At 44.2% G+C, this 23,754-nt stretch overlaps 1 protein-coding gene across 8 annotated transcripts in view; it reads left to right on the forward strand.

Annotated features, from left to right (window-relative positions):
- Nucleotides 1-23,754, forward strand: part of SMOC1 (SPARC related modular calcium binding 1) — a 169,973-nt gene that overhangs the window by 22,258 nt on the left and 123,961 nt on the right. For 3 of the 8 annotated variants that reach the window (XM_074542867.1, XM_074542871.1, XM_074542873.1), the window contains exon 1: nucleotides 13,018-13,276. The exons of 1 other annotated variant lie outside the window; for it this stretch is intronic. In XM_074542867.1, coding sequence (XP_074398968.1) covers nucleotides 13,172-13,276 — 105 coding nt within the window. In that variant the 5' untranslated portion in view covers nucleotides 13,018-13,171. Of the gene's footprint in view, nucleotides 1-11,618; nucleotides 11,762-13,016; nucleotides 13,277-23,754 lie in introns of those variants that run through there. 4 more of the 8 variants (XM_074542869.1, XM_074542872.1, XM_026793638.2 and 1 more) reach the window with 3 other exon arrangements.

The following is a 23,754-nucleotide window of genomic DNA, read 5'->3' on the forward strand; positions in this document are numbered from 1 at the left end:
CTTGTAGTCCTGGTTTTGCCATATATCCATTTTTGAGTTTGCTACTTCTGATACTGCTAACCAGGCTATCTCAGACTTTTATGCTGTTGCAGGTATGGCTACCAGGCATGCTGGCCTGGCAAGGCCCCATTTCCCAGAATGTCCCTAGTGCTCCACTCCAGCTATCTTGTGGTTCGGCTGTTGCTGACACACGTTCCCCATAACCACACAAGGGATCCAGCCAGCACCACCTGCACCCTTTGCCAGCTCCTCATAATATTCCCTCTCACATTCAGCTTTCCACGTCACATGCACTTTCTTGCTTGTTAGCTTCCAGACTCTTTCCAGGTAGCTGAACCTCAGGCCATGGCCCAGCTGGCAGTTTGGTGCCTATGGTATTAGCCCCATCCTCCCACCTGCAGAGTTATTATTTGCTTGTAAATGACCCATACGAAGACTATTAATATATTTATTGGATGACATAAATCAACTTGTTACTGAAAAGTCTTGCCCTTTTGAGGATATATGACAAGAAAGCCAAGGCAGGGGTCCTGTCTGAGCAGTTGTATGTTGTGCTTTCCAGCTAATGCCAAAAGCCAGGACTGTTTAATAACAAAGCAGACTCAAAGAAGGTGGTCGTGAAATGTTTGTGGATGTCCTTGCGTTTTCCTTGGCAAGTCTATGGTATCACCTCTAGTACCCTGAGGGTGGTGAAGCGATTCAGCTTGGTTGTTTCTTTCACACCTTCAAGAATGTGTGAGGTGTCATTTTGGATCTGCTAAGCAATGCTGGATGTCTGCCCAAACAAAATTGCTGGCCATGGGAACAGTTGAAGTCCTTATGAGGGAGGCTTGGGGGAGAGGGTGCGAAAGCAGCCAATGGCAAAAGCACCCATGAGGTGTTTGCCTGTGTCTCTGCCCTTCCCTCAGCACTCCAATTTTGCGCCTCTGCTGAACCCCAGTGGAACCAGTTCCTTCTGCCCAGCCAAGGGCAGGGAGAAGTGTTCTCCATTCCGGGGTGCTGGGTGAGCCGAAGCACCTGCAGCCACACTGCTTGCTCCCAAGAGAGACAACTGCTGCAGCTCTGCTCTCACCCTCCTGCCATCTACCTGCTCACCTCCAGCTGGCAGCCATAGACCTCTGCTGGGCACTGCTGGGCTCTTTATGCCCTGGAGGTTGGCACGCCTGGGGAAAGATCCTTTATGAGATAGACTCTCATGTGTCTTGGACATGAGAACTACAAAATTGGTAATAAGGTAAAGAACTTGTTGTGAGCCACAAATGAGTAGGTAACCCACACCAGGGTAGACCATGGGTCTACCTTAGTTTTCTGTCTTGAAAACTAAGTGAGATTATCCTAGCTGTGAGTGCCTGTTAGATTTGTATCCATCCATAGGCTTCAAATGGATTGCAGCAGCATCACTGCTTAAATCTTCATGTTGCAGACTAAATTCCTACTGGATTAAGCCTATCAGTGAATATGAGCTCTTTATGCACAAACAGTCTGTTTGACCTCTGTTTGCATGGCAAGAATTTGGCCTGTAATTATTTTCCAAATATGTTGGGCTACTGTGTATCCTAGGTAATAATAACAATTTATATTACCTACTTTGAAAAGCCAGAGAAATTTATTTTTTTTAAGAGAAGGTAATGTTTAGAGAGAGTAAGACACTAAAAGATTTGAAAATATCTCATAATAGAAATGCACAGAAAGCTCTTTTAACCACACCAAAGAGTCTCATTCTCTCCATATTTTGAGCACCTTTGTTTTCCTTTGCATGTATAAGAGGTGAAGTATTTGGCTAGTTCCCAGCCAAGACTGCACACCCAGGATTCCACCCAGCTTCTCCACTCCAGTCATGCACACAGTTTTACCTGTTTTGCCAATGAAGGAGCTGGTGGGCTGTGCAGCCTTGGCTGGTGCCAGTGCTCTGCCTCAAAAATTTTAGTGGTTAGGTGTTGGTGGCCGCACTCTGGGATGGCTGCAAAAAGTTTGGCTGAAAATGTTTTCTGAAAAATGTATGAGGATCAGTCCTCTGACAGCATATACATTTCTGCTCTACCAACTAAACTTCCTGAAGAATCAACCATTTTCCTTGATGCTGGTGCCTGGCAATGTATTTCCATCTTTGGGTCACATTCAGGAGACATTATTACTGCAGGCAATGAGACAGGACATTTTACAGCAGGCCTGATGGCTTGCATAGGTATTTAGGGCCAGACCAGAGATCAGTGACAGTATCTGGCTCAGCTGGTACTGCCAGACCTGAGACAGCCCCATTGGTGCCCCTACCAGGGATGTCCTATCTGGGCTTTTTGGAGCCCAGAAGGGACTTAGAGGTTGATTAGGTATCAGAGGGTCAATCCACCATTAGTAAAAACAGATGTTTTGCACATATAAGTGGGGAGTGGCTGTCTCTCCGGGGGAGGGAAGCTCCACCACTGGGGAGCTGGCACATGAACAAACCCTTTCTGTACCTCGAAGGCAAAGCAAGGCCTGTGGTTCTAATATAATGCCTGACCAAAGGCTTATTTTAGTAAATGGAGAATACTCTGAAAGTTTTGTTGTAGGCCTGAGGCAAAAATAGCACATGCTTTGGGGAGGACATGCACAGGCCAGAAGCAATGGAGGTTCTTCACTGTCGGATCTCAGGATCTCAGTCCTGAGGTGCTGAGCCACCGAGACCACCTTGGGGGGCTCGGGAGTCCTGGAATGTTGCCAGAAGTGTCTGGTGGCTGGACTTTGGTCCTACACAGGAGACGACAAGGATGAGGGCTTCACCGGGGTGAATGGTGAAGGGATTAGTTAATTAGAGGGTGAGAAACAGGGTTTAGGATTTATGTACAGGGGGGTTTAGAGAAGTAAGATGGAGGAATTGGGGTGTGTCCTGTCCTTCTTCTTCTTCTTCTTCTCCTCCATCTTCTTTGGCCATGGTGGCACTTTTGGATTGGTTATTACTGAAAGTGCACCCAGCAATAAGAATAAATGGTATTGGGGAAAAATGATAAATATTGTACACGTAACAATGGGTATAAAGATACGTGGCTGTCCGGAGGACGGCACAGTGTGCTCATGGCTGACTGCTGAGCAGATCTCTGTTGGGCTGAAAGGACATCTTTTAGATAAACAATTAATAAACATAAAAACTGAAAGAAGAACTGAAGCCTCTTCTCGTCCTTCGATATGCGGGCTGTCCCAAGGCCACTCCGGGCCTTTCCAGGCCCTTCAAACAGCCGAGAAAACCCGACACTTCACAAGAGTGAGGCAGGTCCTGTGCTGCCAGCAAGTCTCTGCACACACATGGGTATTGACACTAAGTAGGTTTGTGGAAGAGAAGTCTCTTTGGCTATGCTGGAATGATGTAGGAGTGTATTCCTCCTGCAACCTGGGAGCATTTCTGAGAAGTTGCACAGACTGTGTGGATCAGGAAGAGACTGTAATGAACACATTAGAGATCTACAAGTTCTGAGGAGACCATAGGTATGCCCCCCAGGAGGTCTGTTCTTTCAGTCAAGCGGCACATTCTGTGAGGACTCTCTTTTCTAAGGAGCAGCCTTTGGCAGAGGTGCCCTATGCATGGGGCTCTGGCATCTACCTGCTGTGCTGCAAAAGCAGGTGTGTGTATTTGGGAGGCATTTCTACACACACAGAGCAGGGTCTTTGTACACAAATGTATATGTCTGTCTCTTATGTGGCTGTGTTCCTTTGAAGTGATCCAGTATCACACTGAAGTGAATGGGAGGTGGGTAAACCCTACAAGCCTACTCATGGGAGTACCAATTTGCATGAGCACATCCTTGTTTTGAAGCAGACTACTGTTCTCAGCAGATTGCAGCCTTTTCCCCTTCTCCTTTTGTGTTTCTCAGTATGAAAGTACTGAATGTACTTTGCCTTTCTGAGGTGTTCCCTGCGATACAAAAATACATCTTAGTCAGTGCTTTATGCAGCCCTAACACCTGAGGAAGCAAATGGCAAGCACTGGAGACTGATGGTGCTCAGTCCACTCCTGAGAAGTCTTCTTGATCAGCCCCATAAGCTGGGTTCTCTCTTCCTGCTCTCCACTTTATCCCCAGTGTGTATTACACTTGCCCCAGCTTTGCAGAGATAATTTGCACTCTCCTAGTTCATTAGCTGCTACCCCCTCCTGTCCATGGGCAAAAAAAAGCCCTTACTGTTCAAAAGAACACATGCAGCAATCATTAATGCTGACCCTAATTGTGCCAATTCAAACCATTCAATAGCTCTAATTAAAACCTCTCTTGTGCAGGGCACTGAACAGTAACAAAACTGTCACCCTGAACAATCAAATCATGGAGCTAAGAAATTTTTTTTGCCCCTGTTGTTCAAATGTTGTTGCTGCTGTCGGAAGGGTCATCTGAAGGGATTAAGTATGGGGCTTTTGTAGCCTGCAAAGTTGGTGGGAGTAGGCGGGGGAATATCTAAACCCAACCAATATCTTTTGGTCACAGTTTGAAATCAGAAGACGCCAACTTTTTTCCAGGTCTCCTTTCATCCACTTCACCCACCCCCATACAGCAAGCAACACCTGCAAAGTAGACAGGCTGCTGGTTATGAGACACATGGACACCACAAGTCAACTTAAACATCTGCAAAGGAGGGGGTGAGGGGGAAACCCAGGCGTTCCTATCCCTACAACCTTGTTTCTCAGGGTCCCTGACTACACTTTCCTGTGCGCCATAAATAACTCTGCAATTACATTAATTGGTTGCATATTTGTTGACACAGGGGTGGACAAGGGTAGGTTATGGTGGGAGGATTCTTTGCTTTCAGTGCAATTTTATACTACTTTCTTCAGATGTGCTTTAATCCCCACTTTCCCTCCCCCCATTATTTAGAGTTCTCATGTCTTTCAGAATAACTTTATAAGCATGTGGGTGGGAGGGGGGAGCAGGAAAAAAAGAGCGTTAAAATTAATTTGATGGCACCCATGCACACACATCTGTTCTGCTGTGTTTCCTAGCAAAGTCTATCAATCAAAAGGAAAAGGTTGATATGTATCACAGTGGGATATTTCAAAAAGCTGGATGCAAGCAATTGTGTGCTGGAAGGTTTTATTCTGCACTGAGTTTCTGACAGGAATCAAAAGATCAAAATGGTGTGCACTTATGCCTATATTTTATTTTATATTTCTCGTTTTTTAAGAAGGTGGTGAAATGAATGGGGCAATAGAATTAACTACCAAAATTCCAGTCTTGGTATCCTTCTGTTTATTGTTGTGTGTGTTCTGAAGCCCAAACCTGGGATCACAGGTAGGAGCCTGACAGTGCTGCAAGCACTTTTGTATCAGTGCTTCTATTTTAGATCATTACAGGAACACATGCTAGCTACGCTATGTGGTTCTGGGTTCAAACCACCATCTCAGAGTACTTGTTATGGGGTACTTCACTGAGTCTTTCCTTCCAGTGCCTCCTTGGCTTACTTTCTTTTGCTAGTAGTAATCAGAGCTGCAGTGAGAAAGTTCATGGCATGTTGTGTTTCATCTTCCCTCCTTTTTTCTCTTCTTAGCTGCTGTCCCAGCTGAGAAGTAGGGAGTAGGATGACACCATAGAGCGCTGGCAGTCTGCCTCTTCAAACATGCTGAGAACTTTTTAGAAACCACCTTGGTTGTTTCTTGTTCTGACTGCTGAGCTGTGCTGTTACAACATTGCCTCATCTCAGCAATGAGGCAGTTTCATTTAGTTATGGATTAAACAGCCCATACTTAGAGTACAGCTTGACTCAGTCTTTAAGCATTTAGCCTTGGTTAGTGACAAGGCACAAAATCTTGATGTATGAAGACATATTCTATATGTATTGAAGCAACAGGACAAAACCCAAGAATGTTTTTAAAACATTTTCAGGTGAACAGTCTCTTCTTGTGCAAAACTCTTTGCAAACTTGGCCATATGAGCAGATAGGTTCAGAATATGGTCTATTTTCACCAGTTTGCCTCAGACCCTGTGAGTACTAGCCTGTAGTCGCTAGGAGGACCACACTCTTCTAAAAAGGGCTGTGTTGCACTGTGATGCGTGATGGTGCTGACCCACTTCTGCCTTTGTGCCACCACTGAGTGGTAATGCAACACTGTAATTTTCAATAGCAATGTGCTCTTACAACGGGGTGAAGAGAAAGGGTGGCATTACTATATGGCATTCAAATGAGTGCATTTCAGAGCAAGGTCCCTTCATTAGCAGCACTGGAGAGAGGAAACCAGAGCTCTTTGACAGTTTTGCTGCATGTTGGGGGGCAACAGAGCATAGCAAACATGTTCTTACACTTCTTTACACTTGCTCAAGAAGGGGGAATAAGGCACAGAGAGGGTTTTTGACCAGCTCTATGTGCTTTCAGACAAGCTGAGAACAAATCCTGAGACCCTAGTATCTTGTCTAGCTTCTGGAAAGCAGCAGCTCTTTTTCTGAGCTGATTCTTGCCTGTGTTCACATAGGAAGATCTGTGTGTCCCTGTTATCTGTTGAGCTGAGGATGGGGGATTTCTGCAAAATAGACTCCAGTGTAGATTCCCACCGCTTTCTGTACGGATCTCCCACGGTTGTGTCTGCCCTTCTGTCTCATTCCTTGCCCCCATTTTCTAGGCAGCAATGCTGGAGTCTATCCTCTTGACTAAGCTGTTGCACTTTAATTTTCAACAGGCCCCTATTGCTCTTGCACCTTGTGTGTGGTCTTTGAACGTTATGTGGCTCGGCAGCTGGGAATAGTGAGTGGGTGGGCAATTTAAAACAGAAAAGACTCTGTATCAGCACAGGGCTGAGGTTTGAACTCTGCTCAGCTTTGGATATGTGTAGCTGGTTCTCAGGGCTGTGATTTAAGTGCCGTTTTGCTGGTGTCAGTGTGAAACTTAAATCAGTGCTAAGAAACTGGTAGGGAAGAAAAAACAAACTTTGCTTGTCCGATAACAAGTGTTACTCTTGGCCCTGATGAAAAATTGTGGGATCAAGACATCTTAGAATGAACATCATTCTGCTGTTTTGTCACCATTTTGCCTCCACAATGAGAAGACAAAGAGTGCCTAATTTGATGTCAGGACTTCTTTGCTGGAGTATATTTCCAAGCTGTTTAATGCCATTTAGAACATAAATCTGATTCTGAGTTTCCTGAAGATACGGACTGCTAATGGAGAGAGGCAGATGAGGGGGGTGCTAACCTGTGAGACAAAATACTTCACTGCATTCATCTGAGCATTTCTGTGAGGAAAGGTAAATGTGCTCAAGCAACAAAATAAAGTCCCAATATCATAACTTGTTGAACTCACAGGGCCTGGTCCTCAGTTGCTTCCTTCTCCTTATTGTTGTTGTCTGTGCTGGTAGAGGATCACATGGAAGGGAGGTCAGGCAAGAGACCTTGCTTTCCATGAGCCCTGGCCTGATTCCCACACACACTTCTTTTGCACTTTTGATGGTGAGCCCACTTGGCATGGGCATGGGGGATTCACCAGCTGCTCTCCTTGGCATTTGCAGCCCAGAGTACCAAGTCCTCAAAAATTTCAGCGCAGAGGTTGTTTTTTCCCCACCCACTTTCCATCTATCCCACCCAGGTAGACAGGATGAGCAGAAGGAATCCTTGACTTGATAAGATTGATAAATGAAGTTGGAACAGATCTCTTTTCTGGAGTCCATATGGAGTCCAACCCAACTTCAAACTCATAGCTGACAAAATAAATAAAAAAAAAATTGGCAGGTTATTAAGTACTTTTAAAGATTCTAAAGGTTAAAGATACGGTCGATTGGCATTCTGTTTAGAGCCTGGAGTGATGTTATATTTGCTTTACAGAATTCAAAGGAGTGCACAATTTACGTTAGAAATCTATTAGATAGATATTGAGAAGAGCCATTGAATTTTCCAGTGCCATATATATATCCATCATTTACCACCACTGCAGTGGGCCCCATATTGATTTTTAGCATCATAGCCTATAATTTGCAAAACATAAGTAAGAGTAAAAAGGCCAAACAATGAGAATATCCTTGTTTTCAAAGAGCTGGCAGATTAGAGACTAACTTCAGCTATGTCATTGTAGTGGTTCCACCCTTAAAATTAGGTATGTGCTGAAGTACCATGAAAAAAAATACCGAAGATCAAATGAGCATTACTGCCTCTTTACTACATTTTGGACTTTACTGCATCCCTTTCTTTTTGGTTTCATTTTGTTCTGTTTTCATAGTAATACTGGGCTATGGCCAACAGTCTCTTCCCATGATGGAAAAATATAGGTGCATGAAGGTATGGCTGGGTTATTAGGATCAGATGGATGGGCACTACTGAGAGCTGAGGGTCTGGCAGTGGTGGGAACTAATCAGGACTACTAGCAACTCTTTGGGGAACCAAAGTTGCACAGCAAGGACCAATACAATTTAATATACTTTGCAGAGAAAAAGTCTGAACAGAATTTCTGTATGAAGTATAATGAATGAAGTGGCAGACTCTAAATGGATTTAATGGGAAAAGGTTTGAAATCCTGTAATATTTTTGACAAAGCTTTTCATTCAAGTATAAGTGAATATTCTGCAAAGAACTTTCAAGATGAAAAGCCCAATAAGACACTTATTTTTTACTAACAGGTTTTCTGTTTCATTCAAGTATATATATACATACACATAATTGGCTTCCATAAAAAGCCGAGCCTCTCTTTTTTTGACATAATCCAGCAAATACACCCCAGAACACGCTGAACACCCCAAAGCAATGTATCTCTGCTTCTTAACAAGTGTGAATACTTTGCAGTTAGCAGCAACTGACTGTTATTCCGACATGGGAAAAAGTGGTTTGCCATACACCAGTATTATTATGAAAACAAAAAGGAAAGGAATGCAGTAAAGTGCCAGATGTAGTAAAAAGCTGTGTTGATGGTGGGATGATGTTGTTGTATGCTGTGATTTGAAACTTTTTGAACCCAATGATGTCTGATTTCCACCCTCATAATCAGTGAGTCAAACTTAGTCCCTCCCCACACTCCCCTAACTCTACCTATGTCTGGGAGGCTGGGGAAAGGGTATTCCACCTCATTTTAGGGTGACTGAACAGTGATTGCTATTCTTCATAGGGTCATGAATGTGCTCAGCTGTGGCTTTTCAGTCTTTACTCTGGACTGCCCAAACTTGCCTCTAGATGGAGATTTGCAGGTGACAGCATAGTAGAAAAGGTTCTGCTACTGCAGGTTCTCAGTAATTAAGACCTGGCAGCAATGGATAATTCTCTGATTAAATGGTCCAAATGATTCAATGGTCACAAAGTTAAAAAAACCAAACAAACAACCCCCAAAAAGCTCTAAATTCTGCATTGTTACAACCCACAAAAACAAATCTTACAGCAAATTTCTCATGTTCTTCTCTGCCTCTTTTTAAATTGTGACAAGAAGTGACATCTAAACCTCTTGCAGGAGTGATTGTAGCAGCTACTGACTTAAAAAAGAACCTCTAACAGTAAATTAGTCCCTAAAAGCAATTACTTCATATTTGGAGGCTGCAGATTATTTTCTATTGAAAGTAATAGAAAATTACTTTCAATAATCGTTAGAATAGAATAATCGTTTCTACTAAACATGTGCAAGAGGGGATTTGTGCCCTGATGAAAACTGTGGCAGATAAATCCCATGATGGTTCTGAGTGCCAATACTGTTTAAAAGAGGACAGTGATCTTCTGAAACTTGTTTGAGGACAAGGCAAGTAGAAGCAGAGGCAAATAATCAAAGCAATCAAACAGTTCTCCCTGAACAGCTGTCAAGACCACCAATATACACGTCCTGTGCCATGAGTTTGTGGTGATGCACGTGATATGCGAGCACCATGGCAACAAGATATGAATCATCAACACAGACGGGCACAGGTTGGGGTAAGTCTTCAGAGGTGTAAGTCGTAGGCTGGATCTCATGCACACAGCAAGCCCCAACGGTACCAGTTTCAGTGCTACCTTACTGTCACTGCATAGCTGAATTCATTATGGCTCAACTTACATCTTCCTCTGAAGGATCCATGTGTTGGGCCTGGTATACAAATGCCTGGACGTGAAGAACAACTTCCCTCCCAGTTCTGTGTCCCTCTCTCTTTGTGGTTTTCAGTTACAGACTCTGGGCAAGTTTGCTAGGGAGACATCACTGATGGAAGTGGCGCTGTGCCAGCGTATTTGGCACTCTGAGTGATGGCAGGGTTTTTCAGAAGAGTTCAAGTGACAAGATTAGGTGCCCAATTCCTCTTATGTTTGGTGAGTAGCCTTCTCTTGGTTCCTCAACATCTCTGCAATGCCACTGATGCCCAGTGCAGGCACTTCCTTCTTGCCAGCAACCTGAGACAAACAACAGACAATTTAATGGCCCAAAACTTTCTGTAGTTTTTTCTATTTACCTAGATTTTTATTTGATGACACACCAGTAAAGTGCACCTATACAAACTAGAGTACCAGGCACAGTGTGCCAAAGAGTTAGACACACATTTTCAGCTGTGAAAGTGACCACTGGAAAAGACCCATGTATTTTCTCTCTTAATTGTGTTTTTCATCAGGGCTTGGATATCCCTCCAGCCTCCTGAATGGTGACTTGCTGAGATTTTTGGGCTTGGAACAGCTCAGTAAAATTTAGTGGTGGTGATACATAAGTGAGGCTATGAACTGTCTTCTGCACTAAGGCAGTTACTATCCACAAGGGAAATATTTCTCACTACAGAGAAATGCCTGGCCATGGCTGGGAGTATGTGTGGCAAGGTTATGAATGGCTTTGACCATGAAGGGGTCAAAGGTTTCTGTAATTGGGAATTTCTGACCCTCTCTGGAACTTTTACTTGGTGTAAAGGTGCTGCTGGTGTCAGAGCCTCATAGGCACTGGTGGAGATGTTTCCAGTGTAGCTGGTATTCTCTCTTAGGGATTAAGAAAACAATTATTTTTGCATGGTGGTAACAAACCTCTAGCATAGAGATCCTGACATCCTCGTGTTTGTGTGTGAAAAATACACCAAAGAAAGGCATTCATGTTTAAAGTACAAGTGATAATGAACACATGAAGGCAAAACACAAAATAGGTCAGATGCAAAAATCCCCCTACGAAGTTGGAGAGGAGAATGTAGGCAAGTGTAATATTGTTATCTGGACTGGAATTTAATCAAAACTTAAGTATGAGGTGATGTGGTACTTGAGTGGTAGGATCACTGCCTCAACAAAACCGTACTAGATTCGGCCTGTCTTTTAAAAGATTCAGGCATGCACAGGTATAACATGCCCAACCTCAACCAAGCTGATCCTGACATCCACAAGGACACTCATATTCAGATTTCCCAGCTCTTCCCCTCCTCTTCCTTTCAAGGTCTCTCTGGTTGTGTCATGTGGAATGGCATGTGTTCAGGTGTGGATCAGAGAGACTTTGAAATGGAAAATCAGAGGATACCACAGGCCATACTGGCAAAGCTTAGAACTAGGCTGGCAGAGTGGTGAGGGTTAGGACTAAGGTAGGCTTGTATGGGGCGCTGTGTTTGGAGTCCCAGAGAAATCTGTAAGCCAAGAATAATGAATACTGGCAAAGCTCCACGTGAGTAACAAACGGCTTATCCTGTCTAGGCTAATGACAAAATGTTACATATTGGCATTTTTTATTTTTATTTTTATTTTTTTTTTTTTTTTTTTAGGAAAAGAAAGATTAAAGCAACCGCTATACCTACCCACTCTGCTTTGCTCTGATAAGATGCCAGAATTACATGACTTCTACTGTGTAACAAGGTTCTTTGTGTGGGTGTAGCAGCCCCTCCCCATACCTAGCGGATACACTCCAGGGAATTTTTGCAAGTGTGAGTACTGCCTCTTCTAAGGTCACTGAGTAAAGAAAGGTAATACATTGTGTGAAAAAATGTCATGTTTTGTGTGTTTCCATAAAAGCAGCACAAAACAGGCCTACCTAAAGGTTATTATCACTATTACATGCACAGCAATGGCCTCCCATGCATATTACTCTGCAATATGTTGGGCCTCAGCCCTGCCCTACATCAAACTCAAGCTGATAATTTGAAAATTAAGAATTTGATGTAAATGCGAGCCAGTCTAGTTCACAAGATATCTCAACTGCTCAGTCCCTCTCTCAGGTAGAGGGCTTGGCATTACTCGCTGCCTCCAATGCTCAGGCCAACAGCTTGCTGCCATTGCAATGCCATGGTACTGCTCCCTCTTTAGACATGCCTGTAGATACTGAGCCTTGTCGGCGGACGTATTGCCATTTTCCCCTCTTCTCTTCCTTCTGCTCCACAGCTGCACTAACTTGCCCGTTGTATGACGATGCTCACTTTCTACCCAAACTTCCCATTACTAGGAGTGCCTGGTGCTTGGACGAACTGAGACCCACATGCAGTCTCTATGAGCTTGTCACCTCAAGAGGTACCAATCTTGGACTTGGGATATTCTCCCAGGTGCAAGGCATGTATTACCAAAGACCCCAAACACATCACCTGCATGAGATCTGAAGGATTTGCTGGGCAATACAAAGCAATGGGCTCTGGGGCCACTTGTGCAGCAGGGAACCCAGAGGAAGATCTGCAGGGAGAGGTAGACCCTGTGGCTATGGCTCGGCCATGCCTCGGCTCGGAGGTGACACGAGGATCTGCTCTCCCTGGCACACGAGCTTGCTCCTATAGCAGCCTTGGCCTCAGGACCAAATGAACACGGTTTGTGACCATGCGCTGGTTTCCTATGCCCAATTTACTTGCTCGCTAGGCCGGCCCGCCTGCAAGGCTCAGCTGTCACTGCCCCCGCCCGGGGCTGGCGCCGGCTATGCCCGGCACGGCTTTGGGGCGGGGGGCGCAGCCCGGCAGCCCCGCGGGGAGTGCTCGCCGCGCTGGCCGGCCGTATCCCGCGGCCCGCCGGGGCTGCCCGGCACCCGCACACACGCCCGGCCGCCGCGGGCTCCAGGCGCCGCCGGGATCTCCAGGTGCCACCGCGGGCACGGGGACGCCGCCCGCCCCGCGCCCTCCGCCGCCCGCCCGGTGGCGAGGGGCCGGGCGAGAGGCGGCGCGGCCCCGCCATTGGCGGCGGCCGCACGGCGATAGGCGCACGGCGCGGTCAGTGCCGGCCGGCCCCGCCCCGCCGCGGCTTTATAACGGGCATCCCCATGGCCGAGGCGGGGAACCTGCTGTTTCGGGTCCGGCGCCGCCGCACTGCCCCGGACAGCCGCCTCTGGTGGCCGCAGAGCTGCGTCGCCCCGAGGGACGATGATGCCGCGGGCCTGGCGCAGCGCGGGGGCTCGCCCGTTCCTGCTGGCGCTGCTGCTGGTGCATCTGCCGCCGGCTCGCAGCCACCGAGCCACGGGGCCCCGGGTAAGTGAGCTGGCCCGGGTAAGTGAGCTGGCGCGGCAGGTTGCAGCGCCCTGCCCCGGCCCGCCGCCCCCGCGCCCTGTCAGCGCCGCAGGTGGAGCCCCGGCCACCGGGCAGCGCCCCCGGCCCCGCGACCCCCGGGCGCAGACCCTCGCCAGGCCCTGCCCCGCTCGCTTATTAAAAGCCGGGTATCGGCTGCATGCGAGAAGTTCATACACCGGTTATTAACTTGTTGGTATTTATTGCAGAAAAACACGGGAGGGGGAAGGTTGGCAGGCTGTGTTTTTATATTGCTTGACTTGCATTTAATATAGCCCCTGTTTCCAGCACATAGCTTTAGGACTTTTCTTTTTTTATGTTCTCAAGCAGGGATTAAATGAATCCTTCCAATAAAGCTAGATCCTTTCAGCCCAGGTTTCTCCCTGTAGGAGTCTAGCTCTGTTTTTTTTTTAATCTGACAATGCCTGACTCTTGCTGGGGCTGTTCATTTCACTTACCAAACTATTACATTGCTCTGGGGGAGAACCCAACATTTTTCTAAATATGGTTCTCCCAGTGAGTGAGTGTTACCACTGCAGCATCACTACGGAGTAGCGTGAGAGTTTTCAGTTATGAAGCTACAAAACAGTAGCTGTTCTTCAGCCAATGCTGCTGCATAGCTCTGGGTAAGTGGAATAAACTTGCCACTCTGCAGGCTTGTTGGATGCAGTGGCCATATACGTTTTTGCACTTAAAAATGCTATCTAAAATGCTTGAAGTGTAGTACCTAATTAATTAGACCATAGTTAGGCAAGACTAGGAGTCTTTGAAATCCCTACTTGGCCAAAGTATAACAACAAGGGACTTGAGTGAAATGTTCTTTTTTTTTCTAATGGGAGTGTTTGACCATGAAGGCTATTAAATGCTTCTCAGAGCTATGAAAAGCACACTACTGGCTGCACTGATGTTGTTGTGTTCAGCTGTGCAGTCTCTTTTATGGCCAGATGTGTAACAGCAACTGTTGGTTCTGATCTGACTAGTTCTAAGTCAGAACTGGTGTGTGCCGTAAATTACTGAGACCTGCTTTAAAAGATCAGGAAACACAGGGGGGTTATGCATATATCTTTATTACCTGATATCAAGCATAAACCTCAAGATCAGAGTGATTTCAAATAGAGAAGAATTTAAAGGTGATAAGTAAGAGTCTGGCTGGGTGACTAGGGTCTTCATCAGCACAAGTATCTAACTGCTTTAATGAAGTGCAATTGAAACAAAATAAAAAAATCCTGATGGTAGTGCATGTTGTACAATGAGCCTGTATACCAAACAGTTTTCATATGTACCGTTTTTTGTACTGTACTTTACAAGGCAGTTTAATTGCTCCCTGTGCTCAGTTATCTTGGAGTGGGAGCTACTTCAGGGGAGTGGGAAACCAAATACAAAGGACTACTGATTTACTTTTTGCTTGAAGTAAGTACACTGACTTTGCAATTTCTTTCTTGACTGGGGAGAATATCAGCTATGAACACTAACATCTGTAGTTCTGTTGGAAGATGTGCCTTAAAGTTTTAACCTAGTGTTTTAATTTACAAGCTCTTAAATGGAAAGCTGTATATTTCCAGGATGTCTTACTCATGAAATCTCTATTTTTGCCCCTCAAAGTGTCATGTGAAGGTGAGGAGTTTGGTTTGCTTGCTTGCAACCAGATTGATTGATATAAGCCCCTGACCTTCATCTCTTTTAGCGATTAGACATTGCCAGTAAAGCTGTCACTAGTATAAATGTGGCATGCTTTAGGTTCCAATAAAAACAAAAATACTTTATTATTAATTTCTTAAATAATGACTACCAGGTTACGCCAATATGTATTTCTTGTGTGGACTTGTGATCAAGAGTGTATTCCTGTCAGGAAGTCTCCCTGGCCAGGTGTCAGTGTTGCAGGTCTGGGGAACTGCTCTTGTTCAAGTGCTAAGTGTGATACCTGCTCTTTTGCACTCTTTTCTGTATGGTAAGTGCTAGAAATATATTTGCAAGCTGAAACTCTTAAAGGTGAACAATAGTTTTTAGTCCTGCTCAGTGAATTCAAATGACCAGCAATAATGCTTGAATCAAGTTCTAGATCTTCCTCCTTGCATTTCTCTTGTTACTGTAGTGTTTTAAGATAGGCAGCCAGTACTGTTACTAAATACATAAACAGAAGAGAATGGTTGCTACTATTTGCAGAAAATGTTGAAAAACTTGAGGTATTCAAGAGAAATAGGTATATCTACATATTTTGTGCCAATAAGGGATGAAACTTTCAGATTAAGTGAGTTCAGGATAATTACTTGAATACCAAGGTAAATTAAAAATGCAGCTAGTACCTACAGGTCTGTTGGGGAACTTCTGGCTCTCAAAAGATGTATGAAGCTTGCTGTTTCTTGTTGTAGTGAAACTATGAGCAGTGATGTGAATTCCTTAGGCTTGGTGTCAGTGACTCGTAGGAAACATCTGGCTCTTGCACGTATGGTGTTGCCCAATGAGAGTTACTGACAATTGTCCCAAGTGAAGCCCCATAGGAAGTCTAATATCATGTCCTAGAAATAGGACAAGGTGGCTGTGTGACTTGTTTCCTTACTTGACAGACTCTAGTAAAGCTTCTGCTGTGTTACACAATCACCTGGTCACTTCTACTTTTGTGGCTCAAAAGAGCATCGTGGGACTATACTTGAAAAATGTCTGTTTGAAGGATGCTACCTTCTGGAAAAAGATAATCAGGCTTTATTTGCTATTCATTTTATCTTCCTGTGTGCCTCTTTCTCTCTGCTGGCATGAGATATGGGGTGTGGGACAAGGCAGGTCTTGCTGCTTCCCCTCTCCTTGAATCCAAAGTGATAGGATGGGGAGCTTGACCAGGCTGGCTCTTGCATCTCCTACTGTGTGGTGCCTTTAAGCAGTATTTTTTCATAGCAGATTAAATAGATTGTGCCACAAAGCTTTGTTTTTCTCCATCTGGACAATTAAGTGTGACCTTTGTTTTTTCTAGTTCAGGGAAAGATCTGTGTTGGCTCTCTGCTTTCTGATTATAACTCCTGACCATTCTGAACTTCATGTATGGCAGAGAACTGCTGGTGGCAGTAATGACAAATACTAGCACAGAGAAATGGTGGATGCTTGCAGAAGGCACACAATGAGACTGCAGCAGTCAAAAGATGTGCTACATCTTGGATGGGCTTGGACTGGGGACTTGCACCTCTCCAGTGACTTCAGAGGACAAAAGGATGAGGGGACAGGGTAGTCACTCTAACGTTCTTCCTATTTCATGCATGGAAATGTGTCATATCCTCCCCTGAAGGGCATGCTGATTGGAGACGAGGGAGGACCTTACAGTTCTGTGCCCGTAAAAAGGAAGGTAGTAAATAGCAAAATTGTGATGCTACCAGCAGATTCCAGTGCATAAATTGGAGTGCCACAGATCACTGGGAATTTCCTGCTGCAGTTGACTACTAGCTAGAACACCAAATAAGAGTCTTGGTAAAAAGTGCTGAAGATGCTCCTGCAGCTTTGTTGTCCCCTCTGGGAGGAGGCAGCAGCATTGCAGCTTATGCAGGAGCGGCACAAGGAGCATGTTCTGCTCTCTGTTCACTGCAGCCTCACAGGAAGGGTTCCACAAAGCAGGTGTCTTTATGCATATCAAAATTAGGGAGTTTGTGTTATTTATGGTAGGAAGAAATTATGCAAGCATGTGTAATAAGACTGTAAAGCAGAGAGCTTCATACATAGGAGGTCTAGAACAGAAAAATGAATGTTAGGTTTTCAATGACTGAATTTTGTTTCGTGTTTGAGATTAATTGCCATTCTACACTGCAAAGGTCTACACTAGTACCTAGTGACTGAAGCACTTAAATGCTTTTAGATTTCTTTACCATTGGAGAGATTAATTTAATGACAAAACAAGTACCCAAAGGCAAGTCTTTAGAAAAGAGATGGGACAGATTTGTTGCTCTATGGCAAACAGATAGCTTGTTTTGGTTGGACGAAGGATGTTTTTTACCCAGGTGGAAACTCTAATTATATATGGAGCTATGTTGCTTATTTCTTCTTCTCCTTGCTCCTTTTGAGACCTTTATTGTCAGCTGAATTCATTTATGTGTACTAAAGAAACTGCTCTGACTTGTGTTTTTTAAACAGTATGCAACTCTGTTGAAGAACAGGATTAATTCTTGTGTAGAGAAGTATCAAAACATTACGTTCCTATTGGAACAGAAGGCCCTGTTCTAAACAGAAAAATATTGTAGGATTTTACTTGCTTTTTGTAGTCTTAGAGTTGGTGTTTTAACTGCCTGAGCTTCAGAGTTAGCTACAAGAATATTCCTACTCATGTTAATGAGCTGTGCTGTTAATGGAGGATTTCTGGCCAGCAAAAGATGGGGTACAGAAAAAGAAGCTGCTCATGTATTTTTGCTGGTGGTGGCAGCAAGCTCTGTAGCTGGTGGAACACCTACAATGATAATCTCTTAGTTTTCTAGTTTCTAGCTCTAGTGTGCTAAGGTAATCTTCACAGTGCAGAGCAGATGCTCTCTTGGCTTCTTTCATTTCCAGATGGCCTGAAGCAATTGGTAAGATGACTGTAAACTCATTTCAGTAGTGTAGTAGCTCTAAAATATTAATACTGCTATTTAAATATCTTAGATGTTCTTATCCTGCCATCTCAAACTAATTGCGACATTACTATGTCAAAAAAACCCCAAACAAACAAAACCCCATTTGTCTCTCACTTGGCTGGTGAATCCCAGTTCTTCTGGTGCTGGCACATCTGACAGCGCAGTTAAGTGTTACACAATAAGCTTTATGCTAACATTAAAAGCTAAACATGGAAGCAATACAGGTGGAACTAAAGCTGATCCCTGAAGGCTCCTGTGCTGACTGTCATACTTAAGCATCCTGTGTGACAGTGTGATGGCTTCCTGTCAGAGTCCCCTGGGGGCTGCCACGATCTCTCTGGTACTGATGCACCGTCCAGGGACTTTGTGGCACAGCAGACCTTAAGCTGAGCTTGGCATGCCGTGAGAGTAGTTTATAGTTTACTGCTTTGGTACTCAGGTGATACTCTGGCAGAGTAGCAGGTGTTCTGATTTGAGCTATGAAGCTTACAAGCTTCACTGCTGTCATTGCATTGGTGGGACTCTTAAGATTCCTATGCTCATTTGTGAGAAGCTGTTGTTTGTGTAGTTCTTGCTCTAACGGGGAAGGCTGCAATTGATGTGGGTGAATCTATTCCATGCAGGAGCTTTCTGGATAAGGTGGGAGGTCAGTTTGATATGTTTGCTTATGCAGAGAAACTACCAGGATGTGATGGAAGTAGTATGTAGCTGGCTGTCTCTTCTGGCTGGCTCACATGAGCAGTCACAACTTGTGTTCAGCAGCCTATCTGTGAACCATGGGAAGCTTTGTGTGTGTGATGACTTTACTGCTTGTAGGTATGAGGAAGAAGTATTCTGGCACCAAAACCCTGACTAAGAATGCAACTCTGCGCTCTTTTTTTTTTTTTTTTGTGTTGAGGGGAGGAGGCATTGTAGCTTTAGGAGAGTAACAACAGGAAAGCATAGCTAGTCACACCAGGGTGTAAAGTTTTATTCAGGACAGTGAAAACCACCCACCATACAAAAGAGTTCTTTGTATATGGCCTCATACAGGCTATCAGCAGCTGTTCAGCCTGAGATTAGCTTTCCCAGGATAAGGCCTTACCTTGAAACCAGCCTCATGCCTCATATCCTGTATGTTTTTTCTCTTTATTAAAGTAGGTTCCTGATGCAACTTAGGCTCCTGTGGGATGTTGCAGTAACAATATTGATAATGTTAGCAATATTCATGGGTTTTAGAAAAGAGTCATCTGCTTGTTTGGTGAGGAGAACATTCCCTCATATAGTGGGCCTGCCCTCTTACCAATGCTATTTCTTAAAAAATTGAGGTGATAAATATGGTTATTATGGTTTTCTACAAGAGCTGCTTCAAGGGAAATCTGTGCTGTCTGAGTAGAAGGCCTTCATGCTGAAAGTGCAGTCCTGCGGTGTTGCGGGTGACAATGGAGCAAACTGGCTTTGGTTTATGGAGGGATTCACTCTTTAGTCTTTAGGGTACCCTGGAGACTGGCCTGAGCCTGACTGGATGATGTCAAGGCATCAGCAGCAGCCTGGAATAACACCCTTGGTGGATGTCCTGTGTGTCTCACTGGAGATATTCAAGAACCGTGTGGATGCAATCCTGTGTCACATGCTCTAAGATGACCCTGCTTGAGGAGGGAGGTGGGACCAGATGAGCCACTGGGGTCCTTCCCAACCTGACCCACTCTGTGACTCTCAGATGTTTGTGTTCTGAGTGGCCTGGAAGGCCTCGTAAGCCTCCAGCTGCCTGGGCTGTCAGACTCTTCACTGGTGGTCTCCCAGCTGTAGCCTGCTCAGAAGGATGTGCCTGCATGTTGGGTTTGTGCATTTTTGCCTCCCACTGGCTTGTGGCTGGGCCAGCTGCTTTTGAGGGCCCGCTGACAGAGGTTTTCATTTGGAGTGGCACGTACCTATGCAGCAGGCAAGTGAGTGGTAGGTGTGAAATGAGAACAAACTTAAGTACTTCCCCCCAAGGTCTGAGCCTAGAGATAGGAAAATAACACCAGTTACTATAGTAACAGAGGCTGTATCATTAAAGCTTGGCTCAGGATTTTGGCAAGTATAGTCTGGCAGCAAAGCCTAGACAAGCAACCCATCAGTGCTGCTGGCAGAGTCTTCATGCAGGTGGAGGAAGTCATACAGAAACTGGTGTGTGTAGGCAGATAACTTGCTCTGCCATGGGCACCTGGACTTGCCTCCTGGGCTGGCACTGGAGTTCTGTTACCTCTGGATGAAGTAAATGAATGAATGTGAGCAGGGCACTGTACCTGAGTAACTGCTGCAGAGCACCATACTGCTCACTGCTTGAGTATAGGCCCAGAGCATGTGCTCGGGGCTCTGTAAACTGGGTCGCTTTGCCCCGTACACTGGAAGTGGCTAAGGGGAAGGAAGCTGTTTGTGTGCAACATTCTTTCTGTGCAAGGCATAGACTATTGAGATTCTGTTCAATGAATCTGTTGACGTTGGCTCTGTAGGGTCAGGTACAGACAAGGCAGCCCTTGTCAGTCTGAAGTTAAATTTGATTCACTGCTGTAAGAGCATTTGCCTAATAGAATTTTTCTCTATTCTGAGTCTTGTGACAAACTAAAATAATGTAATTTTACCCTATTCAGAGTGGAAGAAGTTTGCTCTTTCTGTGCTACTGAGATATTGATTAAAGATGGGGTTGAGAGGCTGAAAAAAGTGAGGGCTTTCTCATGAGAGAGCCTCTGATCGAGTTGTAGTAAGGGGAAGGGAAGGTGTGTTGGGATAAGAAAGGTGGAGAAGTAGGACAGATGAAATAACTTGTTTTTCTAAGGTTTTTCTTGGCCACTGGTCCAGTTAATGATAGTTGGAATCATATCGAGAGGGAACTGCTGATCCTCAAATAGGGAGGAGAGGTTCCAAACACTTAGTGGGCAGATTCTGTTTCAGAGTTTCTCTTGGCCATCAGTCCTCTGTTACCACTGCTTGGGTCGCAGACTAGAAGAAATGTGGAAAATGTTGTCCATCCCTTTCTCTTCCCTGTTTCATGACTGAGAATTATCATTTGAATTGCACAGGGATGCCATATTCTGCCTTTTGATGAACAACTTCCACTAACTTACCCGCTATATGTAGGCTTGTGATGCATGGAATAGAACTTGTTCTATTATTCCATGGAGTCCTGAATAGTTGATTAACAACTTTTTCTTTGATTATATAGAGAACCCAAAATATAAGATCACATGATCCTTCAGTTGTAAAGCTAATACTTTAGGGTTTGATGCTCCAACAAATTAAAACAATCCAATACAGCCTTTATGTAAAGGTAACTGTCTCAGATTCTCTGGCTGTTGTGGGTTGCACAAGAAGCAATGTGACCACATATGGTATGGAGGGGGAATGAACCAGGAATCAAATAGATAAGGAAACATCCTTAGGTGAAAGCACCTGGTAGAGGTAGTGGTATCCTTTAATGTCCAGATGTACATTATCTCTAGATCTTGCTTCTGTGTATACCATATACATGCTAGTAAGAAACGTGTAGTATGGTAATCTTTTGTTGCAGCACAGACTGCCTTGAGTAGTGTGAAGATTAAAGAACCTACTCCAGCTAGTACATCAAACCACTTCCCTTCCAATTTCTTTGAAGCAGATTTATATGCATTCTACACTTGGGCTTAAACAAATACGTGGTGGAACTAGGTGCAAGTTAAGAACTAAAAAGCCAGAAGCTCTTGGGTGTAATTTCCAAGTGGAGGATATTAAATTGAGTTGGAGTTTGTGGATACTAGCCATATAAAGGGGTTACTGTCTGAGCCAAGAAGCTGCTTCTGATTTGGGTTTAGTTACCATACAGAATGGCAGTAAGTGTTGTTGGCTTCTGCCTGGAGTTTTGCATTTAGCTTATTCCTTTGCCCTTAAAAGTAAGCAGACAAGTGTTGCAAAAGTAGATAAGCTGTGCGCAAAATTAGTTTTTAAAAATGTGTATGCACCCAGAACACTAGAGTATTATCAACTCCAAACTTGTAGGGAAATGTGAGCTTTAATGTGTATGCATCTCAGGCTTAGTGGAAGCAAATTACTTTTAACGTAGAAATCTGTGAGACTGGTATGTGTAAAATGATCAGTGGTGTTAATGCAATAGTTTTTTTGCTCCACAGTTCTGGAGATTAGCTTGACTTCTTTCCCTTTCTGCGTCTTAACCTCAAAATATGTAAATCTAGAAGAACTTGATCCACCTTTTAAAATTAAAAACAATACCAGTATCTGTAGCCAAGTCTTTGGAGTCCTGTCAGGTAAGGGATTGGGTGTAAGTGCTGCCATATCTTCCTGCTGTTGTAGTAAACTCTAGCCACTTGGATTCTCAGTGCTTCAGCTGGTGGTGGTATTTACCCTCACTTAGTTGCAATGCATCTGAAATATCCCTGGAAATTAAGCTGAATTTAGCAGATGCAGAAATCTGTCTGACTATAATTTCAACATAACTTCTGAAAGTGCTTGCCATGGGATAGGATTTCTTAAATGCACTGCACATGTAGATGTCCAGGGGTTTAGTTTTTGATTGTAAGACAAAACTTACAGTCTGGTGCTTCTGGCTGCTGTACCTGAAGGCCTCAGGTTATTCTAGAGGTGCTGTCCTTGAGCTTTGTAGGTAAAAATCTGAAGCGATGGCCAAGTGACACTGCTTATCTGGATAGGTAATACCCCGTGGTGTAATAAGATATTTCAGTGGTGGCTGGTGGCTGTGCTACCTGACATGTCTCATGCTTTCCATAAAGGGGGTAAACATTGAAGAATTTTGCAATGATTTTTTAATCAGGGTTGCTACACTAGCATTCCCCTGACTTTGTCAGTGTCTATGGGCTGTATTTCCTTCTTTATTATTGCTTAGGTGCAGAGAGAATTTTTATGAGCAGGGATTGTACTCCTACGTTTGGAAGTCAAAGCTATCTGCTGTGGGCTTTTATCTTGTTGGGTACTCTGCAGAGCCAGGGATGTTCTGCTTCATGGAGTCAGGACAGTCTTTCAGTGGCAGTAGCTGCTCTTGGGCTCCCTTTACTTTCCCAGTTTAAGCTTGAACTGTAGAATGAGTAGTAGTTTCAATTTCTACAGACTTTTACAAAATGGACATCATTTGCTGATGGTAGCGTATTAATGATTGTTAAACCCATTGTCTAGAAGTACAGGGAAGTAGGTCAGCCCAAATTTTTTGTTTTGTGTGTTCATCTTCAGGAGTTTCCAGGGAGCTGAGTATTCTCTTCACAGTGAACTAAGAAGCTGCTTTATTCTCCAACTTAGTGGTGCTTTTCTTTTTCTAAGTTAAGGGCTCATACATCGAGGTAGTCTAGTTGTCTTTGAAGTAAGCTGGATGTTACTAGTTGTAGCTGTTGAAGACTTAAGTTTTCCAAGGCTGTCAGGTTTTGTTCTCTCCTCAGTTCCCCTGAAGTAACAAATGTATTAGTAGAAAAAAATTGTGCTCTGCTGGATTTGACCTAAGTTACTACCCTTCTTAAAATGTGAAGTTGTTAAAATCTAACTGTTGGAGCTCTCTTGAACTTCCCAGCTCACCTATTAGTCATGTATATCCTGAAAAATCAGGATTAAATTTAAGGTGGCTGATAGAGCTATAAATAACTGGAAAAGGTAAACTTTTGCCATTTTGTTACTAAAGTAGGGTGTCTCTTAAGGGTGAATAGGACAGGGAGTGGAAAGCAATCGGTGTGAAACTTCAGCTTTTCTTCTCTTCCTCTTCAGTTGTCAGTGAGGCTGTATAAATTTCAGGATTTTTGTTGTGAACAATAGATACCTAAAGGAGCTCCAAACTAGCTGGGTTGTGAGGAGAAGTTGATCTTTTCTTTACCACAAAAGTGCTTCTTCACCTGAAGCACTTTGGCA

The sequence above is a fragment of the Zonotrichia albicollis genome, chromosome 6 (assembly GCF_047830755.1).
Source record: "Zonotrichia albicollis isolate bZonAlb1 chromosome 6, bZonAlb1.hap1, whole genome shotgun sequence".
NCBI classification, from domain to species: Eukaryota; Metazoa; Chordata; class Aves; order Passeriformes; family Passerellidae; genus Zonotrichia; species Zonotrichia albicollis.